Genomic DNA, 24,588 nt, shown 5'->3' on the forward strand with positions numbered 1-24,588 from the left:
ACTGTCAAAGCATAGTATGGTTTTATATATAAGACTTTGACCTTCTTGCATGTATTAAGGATGTGTCAAGGGGACAAGGTGAAATACATTTAGAGGCATATCAAAATATAGTAGATATAAGAACTAAACATTTCCTTCATTTTATCTGATTACCTGGGTTTTATTTAGTTGTCTACAGTAACTCTGCAGCAAATTACTACACTGTATAATCTGGAGCAAGTTAAACTCAGCAACTGTAAAATATAATGTACAGTTGTCCTTCAGAATTAGTGCAATACCTCTAATATCACCGAATGAACGTGAAATAATACTGCTTGTCCTGTAGGAGCTATGTTACTGGACTGCTCACTGCTTTAAAACTCTGTCTAGGAGAGAAGCTGCCTAGTAGTTTGGCTCACTTGACAAGTCTATCTCTAAAAAGAAGAGCTGCATCTGGCTTGAAGACTTTATTTGTTAAGAACATCTTGCCTATGTTTCTCAAACTACAATTTATTCACTAATTTATTCATATTTATTGAGTGCCCATAGATGCACTGTGCTAAGTTCTGGGGAAATAGTAACGAGCAAATTCAGACATAAAGTTGCTCTTTTTACTATAATTTTGCTCCCCATATAGACTTTATTAGTGAGGAAAGGATATACTGAGGAGCTAACATGAGTGTTCTGATCCACTTGTCAACCACTCATTTTTCCGTTCAACAAACATATTGTTATGGTCTGATTTTCTGTCCCGCTCAAATGCATATGTTGAAACCCTAATCCCCAATGTAATGGTATTTGTAGACAGGACATTTTGGAGGTAATGAGGGTTAGATGAGGTCATGAAGGTGGTGCTCTCATGACGGGATTGGTGCCTTTATAAGAAGAGACACTAGAATGCTTGATCTCTTGCTCACTCTCTCTGCCATGTGAGGACACAGTGAGAATGTGACTGTCTGTAAGCCAGGAAGAGAGCTGTCACCAGAAACTGAACCCTGAAGGTCCTTGATGGCAGACTTTCCAGCCTCCAGAACTGTGAGAAAATAAATTTCTGTCTAAGCCACCCAGTGTATGGTGTTATGTTATGACAGCCCTAGCAAACTAAGACACATGTACTGAGTTTCTAGTAAGGTCCTGTAAATGTAACCCTCGCCCTTAAGGAATGCCCAATCTCATGAGTATCAGTCATATAAACAAAGAAATATAATGTGGTATCTATAGCAATGGAGGTGTGGTCCAGAGATAGTGTGGTCTAGTGATATAAAGGATGGTGTGATTGACTCTGCTTGGATAGCTCAAAGAAGTCTTCTCAGAGAAATTATGAAATTTATTATAAGGAGCGGTAAGATGCCACTACCAAATTGCTTTGTAATGTGTAAATTCTACCACTAACACCATCCCAGTGTGCCAGTTCCTCCACATCTTCTTTGCATGGGGGACCATCAGTTGAGAAATTTGCTAATAGACTGATTCAAAAAATATTTACTGAGAGCTTACACTATGTCAGACATTGTGTTAAGATAGAAAAATAATACATCACTATAGAGTTCAAATTAATAGCTTTAATTACTGTATTTGCATGTTTTATATGTGTGTTTTACTAGCTATTTCTCTCTATTCTTATTTATATTTATATTATTGAATACTTATTGTTATGGGCTGAATGTTTGTGTCCCCAGAAATTCATGCTGAAGCCCTGACCCCTTATGTGATGGTATTTGGAGGTGGATCTTTGAGGGTAATTAGGTTTAGATGGGGTCCTGAGCAGATTAGTACTGTTATAAGAAGAGGAAGAGACCAGAGCTCACCGTCTCTGCCATGAGGATTCAGCAAGAAGGTGGCCATCAACAAGTCAGAAAGAGGGCCCTCACCCATAACAAAATCTGCTGACACCTAGATTTTGGACTTCCCAGCCTCCAGAACTGTGAGAAATAAATGTCTATTGTTTAAGCCACCCAGTCTATGGTATTTTTTTTGTTTCTTTTCTTTTTTGGCCACATCCTGCGGCTTGTGGGATCTTAGTTCCCTGAGCAGGGATTGAACCACACTCTCAGCAGTGAAAGCTTGGGAGTCCTAGCCACTGGACCACCAGGGAACTCCCATATGGTATTTTTTTTTTAATTGAAGTATAGTTGATTTACAATGTTGTTAGTTTCTGGTGTACAGCAAACTGATTCAGCTATATATATATATATATATATATATATACTTTTCCATTATGGCTTATAGGATATTGAATGTATTTCCCTGTGCTATACAGTAGGACCTTGTTGTTTCTCTATTTTATATATAATAGTTTGTATCTGCTAATCCCGAACTCCAAATTTATCCCTCCTCCACCCGCTTTCCCCTTTGGCAACTTTAAGTTTGTTTTCTATGTCTGTGAATCTATTTCTGTTTTGTAAATAAGTTCATTTGTGTCATATTTTAGATTCCACATATAAGTGATATCATATGGTACTTGTCTTTCTCTGTCTGACTTCACTTAGCATGATAATCTCTAGGTCCATCCATGTTGCTGCAAATGGCATTATTTCAATCTTTTTTTATCAGCCTATGGTATTTTTTTATAGTCTGCTAAGCTGACTATAAAAAAATATTGAGGTATTCTTACTAACGAATTAATTTACACTTCTTGGTTTCATGAAGACTTTGAGCTAGATTACCAGGGTTTTAATATATTTTATCACTCTTGTGAACTCCATGTGATAAAAACATTATGTTTTTATATCATCATAACTATAATAATAGATTAGCAGAAATATTTACTAAGTACTTACCATGTGCCACTGTTTTTGATTTTGTCTTAAGATGCACATTAAGATGTTGGGTAGATTAGTGGTGTATACCTGCACTCAAAGAATTTACATTCTAGAGAGGGGAGACACTCAATAAAAATGAAAATAAACATGTAAGCTAATTTCAAATTCTAATAGCAGTTAAGAAGAAACTATAATAGGATAATAGACAAAAGGGGGAAATGACTTTGGCTAGAATTATGAGAAAAATCCTTTATGAGAAGATGACATTTGATCTGGGAGTTAAAGATTAGAAGGCAGCCATGTCAAACTCTGGGAAAGGGCTTTTCAAACAGAAGGAATAGAAAGTGCCAAGGTGCAGGAACCACTAATTTTGGTGTGCTTAACCTAAAGACGAGTGTGGCTGAAATGTAGGGATTAAAGAAGAGAGTAGAGATGAAATTGGAGAGATAGGCAGAGGCCAGATCATGAGGAACTTTGGAAGGGAATGGAAAGGCATTTAGATTTTATTCAAGTAACAATGGGAAGCCCTTGGTGCATTTTAAGCAGTGGGAAGGGGGTGGGAGCATGATCAGATTTATGCTTTTGAAGATCTCTCTGACTGCTCTATGGATAATGGTCCATACTGCCATAAGTGGAGGGAGGCCAACCGGACGTTTACTACAGGGATCCAGGAAACAGATGATGATGGTTTAGATTAAAATGTAATCGTGGAGATAGTGAGAAATTAATAGATCTGAATGTATTTTGATGACTTGCTGATGAATCCATCAGAATTTCAGACATTCTAATTCTGTACATCTGGGGAGGGCTGAGAAAAATGCAGTTATACCAAGTAACCCAAGTGATTCTGATGAAGGTACACAAGTATACTGAGAAAATACAGTGGTAAAGACTGAGAATGCACTTGGTGTTTCTTTTAATAAATAAGAAAAATGATTCAAAAAAGAAATTATTGTCTTATGTTTGAGAAATGGACAGGTTTTTCATTTGGTAAACAGATCCCCAATTGTGAATAAAATTGATGAAAAAATTACCATGGCAAAAAAGAATATTATTTCCTGTTTTTAAAAACCCAGTCTCATTTTGACTTTCACCCCTCCTTTTCAAAGCTGTTTTTAAGATTTTCCCCCTATGGACCTCTGCTTCTCTGTCAGCTCTTCATATCCCAATATCCAGTTCTCTTCTACCTGAAATTGCACTTCTCCAATGCCTTGAAATTACATGTGGCCATTACTTTCCTTGGCCAATGAAATGTGAGTGGAAATGACCTCTGTAACCTATTCTCCAGTCCGTTGTGGTGAGGGGTGGCTGGAGTGGCACATGGTCATATACAAATGCTATGAGATCAAAGTAAGGCAGAATTCTGAGGTTGGAGAACAGCTGCCTGGAGAAGAGCCAAGATCCACAGTAGACGTTGGGTGAGTGCTGAGATTTGGGCGTTGTTTGTAATCGAAGCATGACCTAATCTATCTTGACGAATCTCTGTTTCACCTTCACTGGGCCCTTTTTTTTTTTTTTTTTTTTGGCGGTACCACATGGCATACAGGATCTTAGTTCCCTGACCAGGGATCGAACCCATGCCCCCTGCAATGGAAGCATGGAGTCTTAACCACTGGACAACCAGGGAAGTCCCCACTGGGCCTTTTATTTTTATTTATTTATTTAAACATTTAATTAATTTATTTTATTTTTTGGCTGTGCTGTGTTAGTTGCAGCAGCACATGGGATCTTCATAGAGGCATGCAGGATCTTTCATTGTGGCGTGCGGTCTCTTCATTGCCTCACGCGGGCTTCTCTCTAATTGTGGCATGCGGGTTTTCTCTCTCTAGTTGTGGCATGCGCGTCTTCTCTCTCTAGTTGCAGCGCTGGGCTCCAGAGTGCATGGGCTCTATAGTTGCAGCACGTGTGCTCTCTCGCTGAGGCTTACGAGCTCAGTAGTTTTGGGCTAAGCACGGGCTTAGATGCCCCACAGCATGGGGGATCTTGGTTTCCTGAAGAGGGAAGGAACGGATGTCCCCTGCATTGGAAGGCAGATTCTTCACCACTGGACCACCAGGTAAGTTCCATGGGCCTTTTAAATGGCTGCTTTGGGGCAATGATTAGCCCTAATCAAGACCCGTGTACGGTCTTCTCTGAAGCCTGAAGGATTAAAATACTAGATGAGGGCTTCCCTGTTGGCGCAGTGGTTGAGAGTCTGCCTGCCGATGCAGGGGACACGGGTTCGTGCCCCGGTCCGGGAAGATCCCACATGCCGCGGAGCAGCTAGGCCCGTGAGCCATGGCCGCTGAGCCTGCGCGCCCGGAGCCTGTGCTCCGCAACGGGAGAGGCCACGGCAGTGAGAGGCCCGCGTACCGCAAAAAAAAAAAGTTAAAATAAAATGCCAGATGATTTTTCTAGACATAAGATAAAAGCTTAAATATTTCTTAGCCCCAAGGATTTCAGACATAGGTGTCCCTCTGTTATATATTTACCTTATTTATTTTTATTTATTTGTTTGCGCAAGGTCCTAGTTGTGGCTCGCCATCTCCTTAGTTGCAGCACTAGGGCTCCTTAATTGTGGCATGCGTGTGAGATCTAGTTCCCTGACCAGGGATCAAACTTGGGTCCCCTGCATTGGGCGTATGGAGTCGTAGCCACTGTGCCACCGGGGAAGTCCCATTTTACCGTATTTACTTCAATAACTCTAACCTAAGTGATGAAAGTAAGTCTTCCCAAACCATTCTGGGTTCCCGGTATCTTTTAGGATGTCACTCAGCAACCAGTCATCAGAGGTCATGCTATTAAGACCTGTGTTCTGGCCTGTTCCTCTTGTGAAAAAATCCAAAAAAACTTTCCTATGTTTTAGTATATTCTGAACTGGGGTACAGATGACAGCTATAGCCACCCCAAACTTAGTATGTATTTAGCAGGGATAAGAGATACAAAATTCATCTTCATCTTGCCTTTAAATTTCAATGCAGTCCCTTGGAAGCAGAGCCAATAATAACTCCATGATGCTCAGCTTTACCTTGACTCAAACCGGGGTTTCTAAACCTCATCACTATTGACAGGAAGAGTAATTCTTTGCTGTGAGGGGCTGTCCTGTGCATTGTAGAATGTTGAGTAGCATTCCTGGCTTTGATCCACATCCTGGGCAATAGCACATCACAGTTATGACAACCCCAAATGTCTTGACATTGTCAAGTGTCCCCTAGGAGGCAAAATTGCTCCCTTTTGAGAACTACTGGCCTAAGTGAAAGTATATTTTCATGATAGATATTGCTGAATGATGACAATTTAAACAACATATGAGGTTTAAAAGCATAAAAGGGTATTAGATGTAAAAAATTATCAAGAACCATGTTTAAGAACAGACACAGTAGATATTTTAATGAAAGCAATGGTCCTGCCATTCTTTATTTCTCACAATAACACCTATTTACAGAAGAAAAGGAATTGTACATTTTAATTTCTGATCATTATACAGATTTATTTTTTGCAGTTGAATAATAAAAGGATGAATCTCTTAGTGACTTTTTAAAATAATTTCAATGTTACTTGAAGGTACTAATTACATGTTAAACGTGTTCAGTAACTGTTGTAAGCTCGCTTGAAAACAAAGGACACTTAGCACCCAGTAAAAGTAATAAAGTAACATCATTAGAGCCAGGATCTTTTAGATCTGACCTGGAACTATCTTCACTGTAGATTCCCAATCCAATTTCTAAATATACGTTTTAGAAACTTGGGTGAAAAAAATATGTAAAAGGAGGGCTTCCCTGGTGGTGCAGTGGTTGAGGGGTTCGTGCCCCGGTTCGGGAAGATCCCACATGCTGTGGAGCGGCTGGGCCCGTGAGCCATGGCCGCTGAGCCTGCGCATCCAGAGCCTGTGCTCTGCAACAGGAGAGGCCACAACAGTGAGAGGCCCGCGTACCGCAAAAAAAAAAAAAAAGGAAAAGGAAAATCTCCATAGGTTTTTGTAGGATTAGAAGAATTTAGCTTTTAAAGAATAATATGTGAATCAGTTTTTCCCTCATAAGGCCTTAAAAAATTGGCACCTTGAGGTGCTATTAAAAAAAGGAGTGAAATTTTTTGCTTAGTCAACAGCTTCAAATATTGGTTTTTGTTTTTTAAGACAATGAATTATAAATTCCTTTTAATAAAAGGTTAAAGGCACAGTGAAACAATGAATAATAGTTGCACTTCACTATTTTAGAACTCAAAATAATTCAAAAGGCAAAATAATTCAGGTGGCCAGCACCTGGTTTGTCCCGTAGGGGGCAAAATTATTATCATAAGAGATATCCAGGGACAGGATGTAGAATTGCTGCACTGAGGTTTAACAGTGGCAGGTGACTTAAAGCTTTACTCAAAATACAGTTTTGAAGTTTTTTTCAAGTTTTACAGATTTAAAGATGCCTTTTGTATTGCTTGGAATTAACAAAAATTTATTTTCTGGATAGTGAGTACTAATACTCAGAAATATATTCTTTTATTCTTCTGGGACTATATTTTCAATCTAATGATTACCTCTTAAAAGTTCCTCTCCTTTTGCCCTTGTTGTCCAATAGGTTTTGCTTTACTGGTTCAGCCATCCAAACTATAGGAAGAGAGGTGGTGAAACTAAAAATCTGTTGTTACTTGTTAGCAGCTGTGAAAAGCAAGCTTGAAACTAGTATCTAAAAGGGAGGAAATATGGCCTTCTAGGTTTCACCCAGCTTTACGTTTTTCTAATTACCTTGCGGTGGATGGCAGAATGGTAAGCAAGGCTTTCAAGAAGTAATGGATAATTTACTATAGAAAATTTTGGGGAACATGACTATGACTACATTTACGTGTAAGGAACAAAGATGTTTATAGACGATTACAGTTAAGAAGCTAAACACAACCAAGTAACACTTTATCCTCAGGAGTTGAAATCACGCATCTTCATAGCTTCTTTGCTTGCCTTCAAGATGGAAATATTACTCTATGTCCTGGATTTGTCATTAGAGAACCAAATATGAAAAATAGAGCCATCAAATAAGGAGTGGTAGCAAGCACTAAACATACAGGTACTTGAAGAACTAAGCTAAATGGGGGATAGAAGAGAGTATTGTATGTTACCAATAGGTTCTCAAAAAACGTTTTTTTGGTCTTCCCTGGTGGTGCAGTGGTTGAGAGTCCGCCTGCCAATGCAGGGGATGCGGGTTCATTCCCCGGTCTGGGAAGATCCCACGTGCCACGGAGCGGCTGGGCCCATGAGCCATGGCCGCTGAGCCTGCACATCCGGAACCTGTGCTCTGCAATGGGAGAGGCCACAACAGTGAGAGGCCCGCGTACCGCAAAAAAAAAAAACCCCAAAAAACCCCGTTTTTTTTTGGTTCTGGCCACGCCGTGCGGCTTGCAGGATCTTAGTTCTCCCCGTTCAGGGGTCAGACCTGGGCCTTGGGCAGTGAGAACACAGAGTCCTAACCACTGGACCGCCAGGGAATTCCTTGAAAATGTTGATATAGTACAACTTTAAAAAATAGGAGATTAGGGAGAACAAATGAAAAACATTTTTAATTGCACCAGCTATCATGCGGGTGATGGTTTATTAGTATTATTATTCTGAGACTGTTGCATGCATAAAGTAGATGAAGGAAACGAATAATTGTGGGATATTCCTGTGTCCTTGAAGACCAGGATTCTCAGTAGAGAAAAACAAAAGACACAAATGTAATAGAAAAGATTAGGCAAAAACCCTGTAGTACTTAATTTGATTTGCAAGTATCAAGATAAAAACTCATGAATAAGCGTTTTATCTTTAAAAAAAGGATATTTCCTAGCTCTCTCCTAGAAACAAAGACCAATAGAGCCGCAATGAACTTAACAGTCACAATTACAGTTCTGAAGCACTATTTCTCACTGAAAGTAACCAGGCTCATTAAGAGAAATGGCTGATACCAGGTCTGGGGCAGGAAACATCCAAGTTGAGCCTGGAATAGCCTGTCATACGAGACTACAAGGAAGCCAGTAAAGACTGCTAGAGTAGTGTCAAAAGGACTCAGAGTCAACTTGATAAGGCTCCCAATGACCAAAGATAGGACAATTGGGGCTTTAATAAGGCAATATGCGAAATGGATTAAAGCCTATCAAATGTGTTTGACTCCAAGAGTTCACAACACTTAAAAAAAGTGATCTACAGAGGATGATAGAAAACAAGTTTGTTATCTTGAAATTTGGTAAATAAAGGGGAAAATTCAAGTTTATTTTCCCTTTCCTATATGAACTTGACCACTGGTTAACCAAATAGTAGATATGGGGAAACACCTATTTATAAAAATGTTCCAACTAATAAATGAAAAAGAAATGATAGAATATTCTCCAACCCACAACAAATCAATGGATCTAGGCATTGAGTATCAATTTCAGCTGACATCACAAAAGAGGGAACCAGACATTCTGTGCCCTCTGTTGAAAGAATACACCATGATCTACGGTCTGGCCAAAAGGTTGAACCTGAGTCTGCTCAGATCTCTGGATCCATGTGTCAATATCCAGAGGATAGAAGAACATGCTGAATTGTGCCATGAGTATGCAATTAACAAAATATAGACAGTGGGAAATTTATAAAACCAGGTTCTTCTGTAGGTAAATTTTAAGGAAAAGAAAGAAGGAGGAACCCAGAAAGATTAAAAGCTAGTGTGTAGAGACACACTTGGGGGATAAACTAAGAAAGAAATGCAAGGAAGTGAGTACTATTAAAATCAATGTAGTGTCTACTTTTGTGGGGTTGAGGAAGAGGTTTGTTAACTGTGACAGGACACACAGAAGACATCGATCGAAGGTGACTGGCAGAGTTCTAAATGAATGTTTCCTTATGAGAATGTAATAAGCTATATATTTTCTGTTTGGTTTTCAGTATTTCTGTTTATTTTATAATTTTCCTAAAAGATAAAATTAAAAAAAAATCAAAGCCCTTAGGATTTTCCACTAAAAATTATGGACGTGAATACTTCTACTGTAAATATCAGCTGATGGTTCTTAAGAAGTTGCCTGTATTATAGAAATACTTCTAAATAATAAGCTACAAATATTTGAAAAATATAAAATTAAATTCTTATGTGTGCATAGTTATAAAAAGTCAAAGCATTAAGTATACATTCCTAACATGAAATTTATTTTATTACAGTATTATGTTATACAATTTGGTTAAATGGATGTTGTCAACTGCCAAAATTTTCCTTTCCTACTCCATACAAGGTTATTCCTTTTATTCTAGTAGCGGTTAGAACGTGAACTCTAGAAGAGATTTCACACTTCCTTGAATGACCACCCTTTGTTTCACTCTCCATAGAACAAAGATTAGTTATTTGACCAGCCATGAGGGAAGTTATCAATATGTAGCATTACACACAACGTCATCCGATTTGCAAATATAGATCCTTCACCCACATACTCAGCCTTATGTTCTCTTCCATATATTAATGGCTGATGGAGACTTTTTTTGCTGTTAAGTGTCTGAGAAACTCAAGAATGTAAAACAGACCTAAACCACCAAAATGAAAGCAGTTTTAAAATGCAGTATAACAATAAACATGGACAAACATATAACTGTGTTGTATACTTTTTTGCCCATCAAACATTGACAGTTTCCCTCCAATTCTTCAAGCAGCATCTTGAAAAAAATGGTACAATTGTACGATCTCCTTCCCTTTTCTTTTAATACAATTATGTGGTGTTCGAGTGACTCACATATTCCAGAAGTGACCGGTCTAAAACCCTTTGAATAAGAGCTTCCTCAATTATATTAAAATCCTACAATAAAGACAAATAATTAGAAAAATAATTAGAAACATTACAGTCAGAGATGACAGTTTTCAGAAATTGGAGGATGAGAGTTAAGACAATGCCTCATTTTGCAAAGTGAAGCCCTGAATTTAGTCCAAGTTTCCACAAAAACTCATAGAACCCAGGACTTTTGCTTTGGGGCTTGTGCATTTTCTATTTCATTTTTACTGCCTATCAATTAACTAGCTACAGTCATAGTAAAATAGTTTTGATCTGGAATTTAAAGCTTTTATCTGATCTAACTAGTAGTTTTTAGTCAACAGTACGAATCCTGTCAGAGTGCTATGCTCCACATAAACATGTAATAGTTAAGACATTCCCATAGATAAGACATGTAATAGTTAAGACACGTAAAGTTAAGACATTCCCATAGGACTCATCAATCCCAGCAGTACTACTGAATATCTTAGTTTTGAAAAAAAAAAGGTTGAAAACAAAACGCTCTTTCTCCTTGCTTCCCTATGGTCAAAATGGAATTCAAAACTTTAGGTCAGCACATTCTATAAATAGAGCAAAAAGTATTAAGAGCCCCATCCTCTACAATCCATCTCCTCTTCGCCAATAAACTAAAAAAATAAAATAAAATCTTTATTGGAAGTCCACTCTAAAACATAAAAGCAAATAAATGAAATCCAAAGGAAAGCTATAAAGCACAGCAGAGCACAAGATTTGGACTCAATGCCAGGTTGTTCTGAGGCAATTTATTAACCTTTGAGCATCAGATATTTCATAGCTAAGTAAGGATAATGATATAGTACTCACTTCACAGAAGTTGCTGCAAAGAACAAAATGAGATAATTTGCATAAAATGCCTAGCATAGTACTTGGTAGTTTAGGAAACAAAAAATCAAAACAAAGAACACTGTTTCAACCTCACTTCCACATCCAAGAATATGGTTTTGAGTGGGTGTAAAGTATTCTCATCAAAGTGGCTTCTTCCTGACCAGCCCTGGGTCATACTTTGAATGATCTTGAGAAGAATGGACTGAACATGAACAGCCAAGACAGGCATGGAATCAACCTGGCTTTTAGAACGTCTTATGGAGCTAAGATAAAGAGGAACCCCTACGTGTTATGAAAAATGAGAACACATGGCTCTGTTGAGGGCTTGTGTTACTTGGTGGCCAGAAAAGACATTATTTGAGAGATGGAGGAAAGAATATGAAGCCTCTGTAGTGTGGTTTGTTTGATTCTTCAAGTGGTCCTGATATTCCCATTTACCCTCTCCCCATCTCCAGTTTGCCTGACATCCGTGCCCTAACTGCAATCACTCTACACGCATTATCTCATTTAATTCCCACAACAGCTTCTGGAAGCAGTATGTACTTTGCTCTCCTCACTTAACAAATGAACAAACAGAGGCTCCAATGTTAAATGCCTTGCCTAAGGTCACACAGCTGTGACAGGGCTGTTACTGAAACCCAGGTTAGAACCCAGGTTCCCTGGATAATCTGGATAATCATAGTGGGCAGATCAGAATGCATGGAGAAAAATTTCCAATGACAATCTTCAACAATTATTAAATTCCATCTTGAAACTGCATGAAAATAGTCAAAATCATGTGAAAATTATATGCAAATTCAAATTTAACCCTTAACATTTCATGTATTTAGATAACGTAACAATAAAATGTACTATTTCAGAACATGGCTATGAGTGATTTTCCCGCTCATGATAGGCAATACCCCTTTGCTGAAAGGGACTCAGGGGACAAAGCATTACTCTCACATGACAATGCATAGAAAAAAGGCTATGTTAACCTTTTGCTTGTTATTACCATTTCTGATAACAGAAACTACGGTCGTAAGTATTAGAACTATTCATACTATACCACATTTTTCTTTCATCTTAAAAAAATCCTTAATATAATGAGATTGGCCATGAGTTGTTAGTTATTGATGGGTAGCTGATGGGTATACAGGGGTTCATTATATTATCCTACTTCTGTATATGTTTAAAATTTTTTCATAATAAATTTTTTTAACGTTTAAAAAAGTTCAATAAACACGAGAGTTGTGGTTTTTTGTTTTTTTTTTTCTTCGGTACGCGGGCCTCTCACTGTTGTGGCCTCTCCCGTTGCGGAGCACAGGCTCCGGACGCGCAGGCTCAGAGGCCATGGCTCACGGGCCCAGCCGCTACGCGGCATGTGGGATCTTCCCGGACCGGGGCACGAACCCATGTCCCCTGCATCGGCAGGCGGACTCTCAACCACTGCGCCACCAGGGAAGCCCGAGAGTTGTGTTTTATAGAATTTAAATTAAAAATAGAGCCCGTGTGTCTCGCTACACTGATAATGTCATGTCTGTTACTAGCCATTCAGTATTTTATAAAATGAACGCAAATTCTCTGAGCCATTTCCTTACCGATATGATTTCCTCTCAGCTATATAAGTTTTTAACTTCATAAAAATTATAACTATTAACATATATTGGGAGGCACTAGAGTAGAAATTAAAATAATGTGAAAGTGAAATCTAGGTCTTTACACAATGGCTAATTACTTACATCACAAAGAAAATGATTTTGTCTAAGGCAGGTAACTACTATTAACAGTTTATAAAACAGCATGTTTTTATGATTTCCTACTTAATGCTAATACTTAACATTTTAGCTACACATACATTTTCTCCTCTACAATCTTACTCACTTGGATTAAGAAAGGTAAGCTAAACACAGCATAAAAACATAATGTAAAAGTAAGAAAATATACTTACTATGAAATCATCATAAAACAAAGTGTGACTGACTTGCAAATGTCTTATTAAGCTGCCATTGAAGCTGCCTGGATTCTCATTAGGTACTAAACGGCAAAGTGGACAGAACTGGAAATAAACAAGATCAAGAGTTCAAGAAAGAATTTTAAATAATCATTATTGTCAGAATTAAAAAATTAAATAACCATTCAACAAAATGAATTTTAATTTTATGAATCTATTGGCCATACCTTGGTATTGTTTTAGAACTGTATAAGTATTAAAGCAACATAAAGAAATAAAATTGCACTTATTTCTTCATATGCATTTCTTGTACATAAAAGTATATGTTTATCACTTTAAAAAAATTAATTAATTTATTTTTGGCTGCATTGGGTCTTTGTTGCTGTGCGCGGGGCTTTCTCTAGTTATGGCGAGCGGGGGCTACTCTTTGTTGCAATGCGTGGGCTTCTCATTGCTGCAATGCGTGGGCTTCTCATTGCGGTGGCTTCTCTTGTTGCAGAGCATGGGCTCTAGGCACATGGGCTTCAGTAGTTGTGGCTCGCGGGCTCTAGAGCGTAGGCTCAGTAGTTGTGGCGCACGGGCTTAGTTGCTATGCAGCATGTGGGATCTTCCCGGACCAGGGCTCGAACACGTGTCCCCTGCATTGGCAGTCAGATTCTTAACCACTGTACCACCAGGGAAGTCCCTATCACTTTATCATTTAAACAATATTACAGTCAGTAGGTGTGCCATAATTTAATTAGTTACCTGCCTCTTGGAATACTGACGTTTTCTTGGTATGTGGATATTCTATTATTAAAAATTATAGTATCTATATTGTTTACTTTTGGGGGGATTATTTTCTTAGGATACATGACAATAAATGGAGATTAGAAGGTCAAAGTTATGAACTTCACAGTTCATAATATATATTACTCTATAGTTTTATACTGCCACCAGCAATATAGATTATAATACACCAGCATCAAATACTAATACCAGCATCAGGTGTTAGTATTTATATATATTTTCCTAATTTAATAGCCATTAATGGCTCTCTAATAAAACTTTTTCATTTTGAAATATTTATAAGCTCACAAGAAATTGCAAAAATAACACAGAGAGGTATCATGCCACAATCACCCAGCTTCCCCTAATGGTAACTTCTTATATAACTGTGGTACATTACCAAAACCAGGAAATTGGCAATTAACTAGACAACATCTGACTTAGATTTCACCATTTTTTGCATGAACTCATTTTTTTGGGTGTGTATGTACAGTTCTATGAAATTTTATCACACATATAGAAATGCATGTAACTACTGACACCATCAAGATACAGAACTGCTCTCTCACTACAAAGAACTCCCTTGTGCTGCTCCTTAACTTCCTCTTCTCTCCCAAACCCTGGCAACCACCGATCTCTTCTCCAGAACTTTTGAGACTGGCTTTTTTTCACTAAGCATAATGGCCTTGGGATTCATCCAAATTGTTGAGTGCATCAATATAGTTCCTTCCTTTTTACTGCTGAGTAGTATTCCATGGTATGGATGTACTACAGTTACCCATTTACCTTTGAAGGACATTTGTTGTTTTGGGCTGCTACAAATAGAGCTGCAATGAACATGTGCGCATAGATGTTTTGCGTAAACATATTTTCATTTTTCTAGGATTAATTTCTAGGAGTGTGAGTGCTAGGTTAGTGTTACAGTTAACTTTGTAAAAAACTGCCAAACTATTTTGTTTGTAAATGGCTGGACCATTTTACATTCCCACAAGCAATGAGTGAATTATCTAGTTTTTCCTCATTCTCATCAGCATTAGTTACTGTCAACATTTTTCTATTTTAGTTGTTTTCATAGGCATGTAGTGGTATCTCATCATGGTTTTAATTTGTAATTCTCAAATGGCTAATATAAATGACTCTTTCTTTTAATATATGCCACTTTATTACGTCTTAACATAGGTTTTTTTTTAAAATTGTATTTCTTCGTGTATTCATTTTGAAAAATGAGATGCAGAATCATTACTGAGTTCCAAGTATATGTTAGGCAATAAATGAGGTGGTATTCTCATTTGATTCTCACAGAAACCCAGTGAATTATCATCTTTATTTTGTTGATGAACCCAATTTCAGAGAGGAAAAAAATTAGCTTAAATCTACACCACTTCAAGTATCAGAGCTGGAATCTAGGCCTCTACTAGACAATCCAATCTACTAGACAATCTTTTCATATTATAACAGTGTCTAATTTATCAGCTTGGATGATGTTTTTCTCTAAATTTAAATGAGATCTTTACATAATTCTTTTCTGTCTTATAATTTTATTGCAGGGGTGGGGGGAGTCCCAGTTTCAATATGCTCAACTTCTATAAATAAGGCCATTTAAAAATTATGCTCTACTCAATTAATCTTAATGTCTTATTTTAAATAAAATTACATCATCTAAATTATTATTGCTTTATAATAATTAATGATTTCCTTACGTTCTAGCTATATCTTGGTTAATTGACAACATGGCTATCCCAAAATAGCACTCAATCTACCCTGAGACCCCTACATAGTGAGAACAGAGCTGAGACCAAGAAATATTTTAATAGAAACAACCTAAGTGTCCATCAACAGATGAATGGATAAAGAAGATATGGTACACACACACACACACACACACACACACACACACACACACACACAGTGGAATACTATTCAGCCATAAAAAGGAAATCTTGTCATTTGCAGCAACATGGATGGACTTGGAGGGTATTATGCTAAGGGAAATAAGTCAGTCAGAGAAAGGCAAATTCTGTGTGATACCACTTATATGTGGAATCTAAAAAAATTACAACAAACTAGTGAATACAACAAAAAGAAGCAGACTCACAGATATAGAGAACAAACTAGTGATGACCAGTAGGGGAAGGGGAGGAGTAACATAGAGGTAGAGGATTAAGAGGTAGGGGATTAAGGGGTACAAACTATTATATATAAAATAAGCTACAAGGATATATTTTACAACATATATCCCACATATTGGGATTATGGCCAATATTTTATAATAATTATAAATGGAGTATAACCTTTAAAAATTGTGAATCACTATATTGTATACCTACACCTGTAACTTATATAATATTGTACATCATCTGTACTTCAATTGAAAAAAAAAAGGATGTTGGCCTCACCTCGGCATGGACTTTATATGACAGTGAATGCAATGGGTAAATACAGCCACCATATTAGAAGCTACCACTCACCTCAATTCTTTGAAGCATCTATTACAATGGACACCCAGCTCTATCTGTGGTTTCGATTAACTCCTACAGCAACTCAGCCAATTACAGGACACTTTCTATACAATGGTAAATACCATTTGGGGAAGAAATTAAAGATAACGGAATCCAATGCCAAAAGAGACATGCACTGAAAATAATTATAGACAAATATGCAACCAAACTTAAGGTACCAGATGGCACATCTAATTTAATACGAGTTTGGAAGCCTATCTAATGAAGATTTTCTCCTTTTAACACGTTTATGCATATACGCTCCCACTGCCCAGTCCAGCCACAGATATTCTGAATACCCACGGAAATAAACTGCTGTGGGAGTGAGGGCTCAGGCTCTTGTCACTACAGCTTTTAATTCCAAACCAACTGAAGTCCTGTCCCTTCCCATAAGGAATGAACCTCAGGATCAAGGCAGAAAGTAAGGCTACCTTTGAACCTGTGTGAATGGAAATATGATTTTTAAAATATCCTATTTTTCATATCACTACATCCTACTATGTTCTAGGTTCTCTGCCAAGAGCTGGGCATGCAGTGCTGAACAAAGAAATTAAGTTCTATGGCTTCATGAACCTAATAATTTGGAGGGAGAGACAGACACAAATACACAATTAACGAATTGTGATAAGTGAGAAAAAAGAGGGGAGAAAAGCAAGAGCTGAAATTAATTTGGGTGTCAGACAAGTGAAATTTAAGTTGAGTTCTAAAGGATAAATAAGAACCAACCAGTGGGGACTTCCTTAGCAGTCCAGTGGTAAAGACTCCACGCTTCCACTGCAGGGGGTGCAGGTTCAATCCCTGGTTGGGGAGCTAAGATCCCACATGCCGGGCAGAGCGGGGGTGGGGGCGGGGGTGGGGGCAGGAAGCACACACAAAAAAGAACCAACCAGTGAAAGAAAACACTGGGAAGAGAGAAGAGCCAGAAAGTGTGGTTATTGCTGAAACGTCTTCCCTTTATAAGATAAAATATTAAATTTCTCTCGAGTGGTCTCATAATTCAATCTGAAGCATGCTGTGTGTGTCATTTGCCTTTTTTGAGTCCAATATTCCATAGATATAATTTTTCAAAAAGAAAAAAACATGGCAGAATACAATTACTGTGTGACAAAAAGGAGCTGTTCTGAAGGTTGCACTTGAGAACAGTCAAAATTCCTTGAGGTTCATAACTTACTTACCCCTGTTTGCTTCAGCAACTCAGAAAGAAAAGATTAGTTGCTTGTGGTTTGATCTCTGAATTATCTAATTCTACCTGGAAGGCAGAATCATTTGCCCAAATCTCTAACTGCCCTGAGACTTCTTACATCTGGTAAGACAGATGATGTCACTGATCTTATCTGAAGGCAAACCCAGCAATTCAGTCCTTAAGAACAATAATTCCTTGTTAACTTCCACACCAATCCAGAAGCAGCCTTGGACTCAGCCCTCCTCATCCAAGGGTTCCACCAGGTGTTTTCACCTACGTGCCCCCAGAGGATCCCTAAGCACATGACCCCAGCCCTGCCACAGTATCTGCATCCAGCCTTTTTCTAACCACAGGGTTTTTCCAGACTTCTAGTGGCACTAGATGCTTCAGAGTGCATGTGTCTTAAGCTTCTACACTTAAGCACAAAACACTAACACAGGAAACCTGAAGGTTTTCTGTTCCAGAGACCACTTTTACACAGCCCTGGTGTATTACAGAACCATGGCTTTTCTGAGCAATCTGTTCCTTCCTTGATAGCATCCTGGTCTTGTGGTAAAATTTACTTCACCTCCTCCACCTCTCCCAGGTTGGGTTCCCCAACTGTGAGAGTACATGGCTTCCTCTGAGAAATCTGCTCTAGCCTTGATTTGATATAGCTGCAAAAATGGTAGTAACCCGGCATCACCACCTGACTCATTTGCTACTACCCTGTGAAAAAGGCATCATCATTATCATCATCTCCATTTTACAAATGATGAAACAGAGGCAAAGAGGTTAATGGGATTTTCTGCGATTTGCACCAAAGCTTATCTCCTCCAAAGCCCAGGCTTTCCTCCCCCCGCTCCAGGGCACTGCTGTTCAATAGAAATGTAACAGAAGCCACACACATAATTTTGTTGTTTGAGTAGCCACATTACAAAAACTAAAAGGAAACAGGTGGGATTAATTTTAATAATATGTTGTATATAACTCCAGATATACAAATTATTATTATTATTTTTAATAGAACTTTATTGAAGTATAATCGCTTCACAATACCGTGTTAGTTTCTGTTGCACAACAAAGTGAATCAGCCATATGCATACACGTGTCCCCATATCCCCTCCCTCTTGAGCCTCCCTCCACCCCCGCATCCCACCCCTCTAGGTCATGGCAAAGCACCAAGCCGATCTCCTTGTGCTATGCTGCTGCTTCCCACCAGCCAACTATTTTACATTCAGTAGTGTATATACGTCCATGCTACTCTCACTTTGCCCCAGCGAAGCCTAGGCATTTTAACTACTAAATTCCACGATTCCTGGTTTATCTCTGTCCTATGTCGGCTTTCTTCAGTGACCTCTATGACCTCTAAATCACAGAAGACCCAGTTTCCATGGGCCACCTTCAATCTGATGGCCAAACTGAGCGGCATGTGGACTGGACTTCTGCGGAGCAGGTACACAGTACCAATGGATGGACAAATATGGGGCCCGCCCTGGAGGGATGCTGTAATGCGGCCCATGGTCCAGTGTGCCTAGTGTTCCTCCAGCCAGAGCAGCACCCCGGGCACTACTGGTCAGGGCTCAGACTGTGTCGATAGTATCTCCTTCATAGGGTTGCTAGGAGAAGGCAAAAAGGCACCCAGAACTCAGTAAATGGTAGTCACTATTATGCCATCCTAATGCTTTCTTCAAGCTTCCTCTAGGACGGTTCCCCAGGGACCTATCATAAAACACCTCCTTAGCCCAGTTCCTCCCACAGAGCAACTTGAGCAGGAAAAGCCCATGACAACCTCCTCTGCTGCCCCAACACATATCAAGCTCTTAGCTAGCCATTCCAAGAACCAAACCTCTGGGCGGTTAGGATAAATAACAAATTCCTTTGACTGTGCTGGGGGAGGACTTTTGTCTTGAACTTGCTAGTAGAGGACAGTGTCTGTGCCCTGGAGCTAGACTACTGGGTTCAAACTGTAGCTCTGCTTATTTACCAGCTATGAGACTTAGCTCGTAAGACTTAACCTCTCTGAGCCTCAGTTTATCATTTGTAAAATGGGGATAAGAATCATATCTGTCTCATAGGATTGTCATAAGGGCTATCTAGCTATCTCTCCATCAATCACCTATCTAATATACTTACATTTCAACTTCATCCACTTTCCGAAAGGATTTTATGGAAAAAAAACAAACAAACCTTAAAACAAATTAAAAAAACCCCAAACTCATATATATGAAAAACACACATACACATATATACACATGTACACATATACAACATAAAACTAAAATAAAATTCAAAAAACTCTTTAAGGTATCATTTTACATCTCTTAAGCCTGGATAAGTTAAAAATAAGTGTACGCATAATTTATCCCTTATAAGTACAACACTCAAAAGTCCATACATTTGTGTTCATACCATCATTTTATAATTTCTTTCCATATAAGAATAGTCTCTACTCTGATTTTGTTTATCATATTTTGTCCTTTTTCTCTGAGTTAGAAATATGCTACAGGATATTACTGTGTAAAAAACTCTCTTATTGGGTAATTCAAGACACTCTCCTAAATCAAAAAAAATTTTTTTAAATAAATAAATAAATGTACACAATCTTGGCCAGGTTAAGGTGAAAGCGGTTTACTCATAAATTGCTGACACAAGTATAAATTGACTCAAACTATTTAGAACACATTGCAAGAGTTAATAAAAACTTGCACTCTTGGTCCTAGAAATATCAATCTAAGGAATTTCCTCTTAGGAAAAAAGTACTTTAGAAGGAAAAGTTTAAATGTACAAGAATGTGAATTCAAATCATAAAAATTGTCACCAATCCAAATGTTCTAAAATAGTAAAATGGCTAAGTAAATGATGACGTATCCATCATCACCCTGCCTTACCTCTCAACTATACAAAAATGAAAATTCTAAGGGGAACTCCCTGGCGGTTCAGTGGTTAGGACTCCACGTTTTCTAATGTGTATCAAATTTAGACACCGCAGAAATGTATAGTAACACAAATCCTCACCACAGGTCTCCTTTCTGATCTGTGATGAGTAATGCAATGATCCAGCAAGCTGTCTTCATCCAATTCCTTCTGACAAAATGGACATACACACCTGGAAATTACATAGAATACAAACATTACTGAAATTGTTGATAATTAGACAGTAGTCACTTAACTAGAGGTAAAAAAATAGAATGTAAGTGGATCTAGTTTCTAGTCCTCATTCTTTCTGAGTTGATGTTCTTTTTCCAATCCTGATAATAATCTTGGTGCCTAAATTTTTTCTCATGAGAAATGTAAATGTGTAACCTCACGGGGCAGGACAGAGAATCAGTTATAGTGCACTTGAAGCACTTTATTCTCTTTGGAAGAGAAGTACAATCTGAGCACCCCATTAACTGAGAAACAGAGGAACAAACCACCCAGCTGTGCCTAGGTTACTTCTTCTGTCCCTTTTACTTCCTCCCTTTCCTAAATCAGGTAACATCTGAATGGGGTGTTACTTTGTTCTCCTACTAGCATATCTAACACTGGCATATATAACTAAAGGTGTCAACTCACAGTATTAGCATCCAGTGAAAAATGGAAAACGGCCTGCAACTACCTTGTTACATCCTTATGCACACCTAGGAGTATCTGTCCCTCACATCTGTGCTGTCCAACGGACTAGTCATTCGGTATGTGTCTACTGGGTTAGTCCAAACTGAGATATGCTGGAAGTATAAAACACACACTCAATTTTGAGGGCTTTATATATACATTAAAAAATTTAAATATCTCAATAATTTATACATTGATTACATGTTCAAAGGATAAGACTTTGGCTATATTCAGTTAAATAAAATATATTACAAATTAATTTCACTTGTTTCTCTTTACTTTTCTGAGTATGGCTATTACAGAATTTAAAATTACATATGTGCTCTGCATTATGTTTCCATTGTACAGTGCTGCCTTAAATTCTTAGGGACAATAGGGAGGCTTGGAATTTTTTGCTCACTTTCCATTGTAGATATGTTCCCCAAGAGTTGTATTCTGGACAAGCTCCCTGCATAAGAATTTTTAAAATTTGAATTATGTAGTAAGTTCTTCCATAAAGCAAAGATTTCTATCTTAAATGCAAATATTAATCTATCCTGTAATACTGATTAATCAACAACCCTTCTCATTTTCTGTTATTTCAATTCTTTATTATTTCATTCTAACTAGCGAGAGAAATTAGTATTTAAATTAGGTTTTGTATATTTTTAAATTTTCATAAAGCCTATCAACCTTACAATCAAACCATACAGAATTCATACTCTGCCTAGAGCTAAAATACTCACAATTTAACAGAATGGTATAATCCTATAATAAAAAGTACATTTGCAAAGTAATCTCTAGTAAAACGACAGGAATGGGGTGATCATTTAGACTTTTGGGTTAGGAAATTTAAGTTACATTTTGAGTAGTATATTTTCTTTTTTAAAACATTTTTATCTAAGTACAGTTGATTTACAATGTTGTGTTAGTTTCAGGTGCACAGCACCGTGATTCGGTTATATATATCTCATACATATATATTCTTTTTCAGATTCTTTTCCCTTATAGGTTATTACAAAATATTGGGTATCTATCCCTAGGCTATACATGCATTTTCTTAAAATAAGCAGAACTAACATTTATCTTCAGGAGAAAAGAAGAAATTTTCCTGAATACCTCTTTGATTGGCTGCGTTCATAAGAAGATTTAATGGTTTCAAAACCATCATCCCTATGCAGGAGAACACAAATCATTTCTTTATTTCTTTAGCAGAGGCAGATGCCAAACTTTTTAATTCTTCTGCCCATCAGGAGAGTAATAACCCAGATTTCTTTCTTTCTTTTTTTTTTTAAGAAAAATAATTAATGATCAATATCCTCCATTACACCTACTAGCCACCTCCATCCTTCCTCCAGCCCCATATAAGATTACCCAGAAAACAGGTATAGGATTCAGAATGCCTGCCCCACGCCTGTTCTTTCTTGTTAGAATACATACTGAGATGTCACTTTGTCCCTTCTAAAGAGAAACCAGCAAAATGAGAGAGAATGAGCTGGGGGAACTGAGAGGAGGTGATGGAAAAGTAAAGACAACAACCTCTAAACCATCATCTACTTCAGGACTCTATTAGTCACAAAATAAAGCCTAGCAGAAACTGAACAGTTCTGTTTTCTATTTTTGTATCTTCCTCCATAAAAACTTGTCTGAGGAAGTTTCCACAATCTCTCCAGTGTTCAGTTGGTTCTCCCCATACAAAGTTTTTAAAGCAGAGAGAACAAAATTCTTTTGTAATTATTCCCATTAACAAATGATTACCAATAACAGGTATTATGGTTAGAAGCCAAAACATAACTACATACATATTTTCAGGACAAAAATGTTACGCTTTCTGGCTCATTAAGTTCTTTATAAGCATATCAAATTTAGCATTAAACTAAATTGTACTGAAACAAACCTTGTTGCTGTCTCTCCAAGTTCTTGTAGTGGTCCATACTTATCTATGTACTTCTGACATGTTCTTATGTGTGCCCTCATTTCACTGAGGCAAACCTATATAGAAGCAGATTAAAATAAGCTCACTGTTGAAAAGGGGCTCATTTCAGTCAATGAAGTCTTTTGTGACCCAGCTGTATTGCTTTCCTTATTTCAAATAAAGTCATAGAGTGGGGTCAGTTGATTAAAAGGATGCAGTTATGATAATAGTACAACCAATTTAAGGCATTATCAAGAATAACACTATTTTAAATAGTTATTTTTTTGGCCGTGTCACATGGCACGTGGGATCTTTGTTCCCCGACCAGGGATTGAACCCCCAGTCCCTGCATTGGGAGCGCGGAGTCTTAACCACTGGACTGGCAGGGAAGTCCCAAGGAAAACACTATTTTAAAATTTTCTTACAACTAGAAGACCCAAAAGCTGAGTTCTTGAATTTGGTCATTCTACAAAGTATAAGTTTTTAAAATGCAAAGATGTATATTAAATCAAATTTACTGTTTTTGGATACTATTACCTAAATCGGTGATGGAAAGAGGGAAGTAAGGAAGAAAAAGGGGAGGGGAAAAAGAGCAAAAGGAAGGAAAGTAAAAAGAGAGAAAGAAAGAAAAACAAAGAGAGGTAAAAAGAATAAATAGATGGATTTTAGAGATGTCCAGAGTAAGTAAAAAGAAACCCTGTGCTTCAGGGAAAGATAAAAATACCATGGCTTTATAATACATCCAGTAGTATTACATGAATTCACAATATACAGTATACTTAATGGCCCCATTAAGAGCAAAGATAAAGGACAGCTACTGCAGTCCATTTTTATCAAGGCAGAATAAAGAGCCCTTGTCCTTCCAGATATACATTCAGATTTCCTAACCATGAGGGATGTGTTGCTAAATAACACATACTCTATTAAATGTGTCATTAGAAACTCTGATAAGATCTTGTGCTAAAGGAAGCTCTGTACAGCTGTAAGGTGGCCGACCCACCCTGCTTCATTTTGCCCAAGCTACGGAAGTTAAACCTCAGACATGAAATCTACCATGTCAAGAAAACAGTTATAACTGTCACAAAAGACAAAAATAAAAGCAAATGGGGGGCTTCCCTGGTGGCACAGTGGTTAAGAATCCACCTGCCAATTCAGGGGACACGGTTTCAATCCCGGGTCCGGGAAGATCCCACATGCCGCGGAGCAACCAAGCCCATATGCCACAACTACTGAGCCTGCACTCTACAGCCCGCGAGCCACAACAAAGAGTAGCCTCCGCTTGCCGCAACTAGAGAAAGCCCGCACACAGCAATGAAGACCCAATGCAGCCACAAATAAATAAATTAAAAAAAAAAAAAAAGCAAATGGAAAAGTAAGAACAAATCCTTGCTTTATAACTATCCATCTAAAAAGATGTA

At 37.9% G+C, this 24,588-nt stretch overlaps 1 protein-coding gene across 1 annotated transcript in view; it reads right to left on the reverse strand.

Annotated features, from left to right (window-relative positions):
• Positions 1 to 10,061: 10,061 nt before the first annotated feature.
• The window catches only part of RNF125 (ring finger protein 125), a 37,552-nt gene continuing 23,025 nt past the window's right edge, over positions 10,062 to 24,588 (reverse strand). Inside the window, exons 3-6 of the mRNA XM_065890473.1 lie at positions 23,153 to 23,247; positions 20,698 to 20,788; positions 13,249 to 13,356; positions 10,062 to 10,502 (exon numbers count right to left, since the gene is read on the reverse strand). Coding sequence (XP_065746545.1) covers positions 10,416 to 10,502; positions 13,249 to 13,356; positions 20,698 to 20,788; positions 23,153 to 23,247 — 381 coding nt within the window. The 3' untranslated portion in view covers positions 10,062 to 10,415. The remainder of the gene's footprint in view (positions 10,503 to 13,248; positions 13,357 to 20,697; positions 20,789 to 23,152; positions 23,248 to 24,588) is intronic.

This window comes from Phocoena phocoena, chromosome 13 (assembly GCF_963924675.1).
Source record: "Phocoena phocoena chromosome 13, mPhoPho1.1, whole genome shotgun sequence".
In the NCBI taxonomy this organism is placed as follows: domain Eukaryota; kingdom Metazoa; phylum Chordata; class Mammalia; order Artiodactyla; family Phocoenidae; genus Phocoena; species Phocoena phocoena.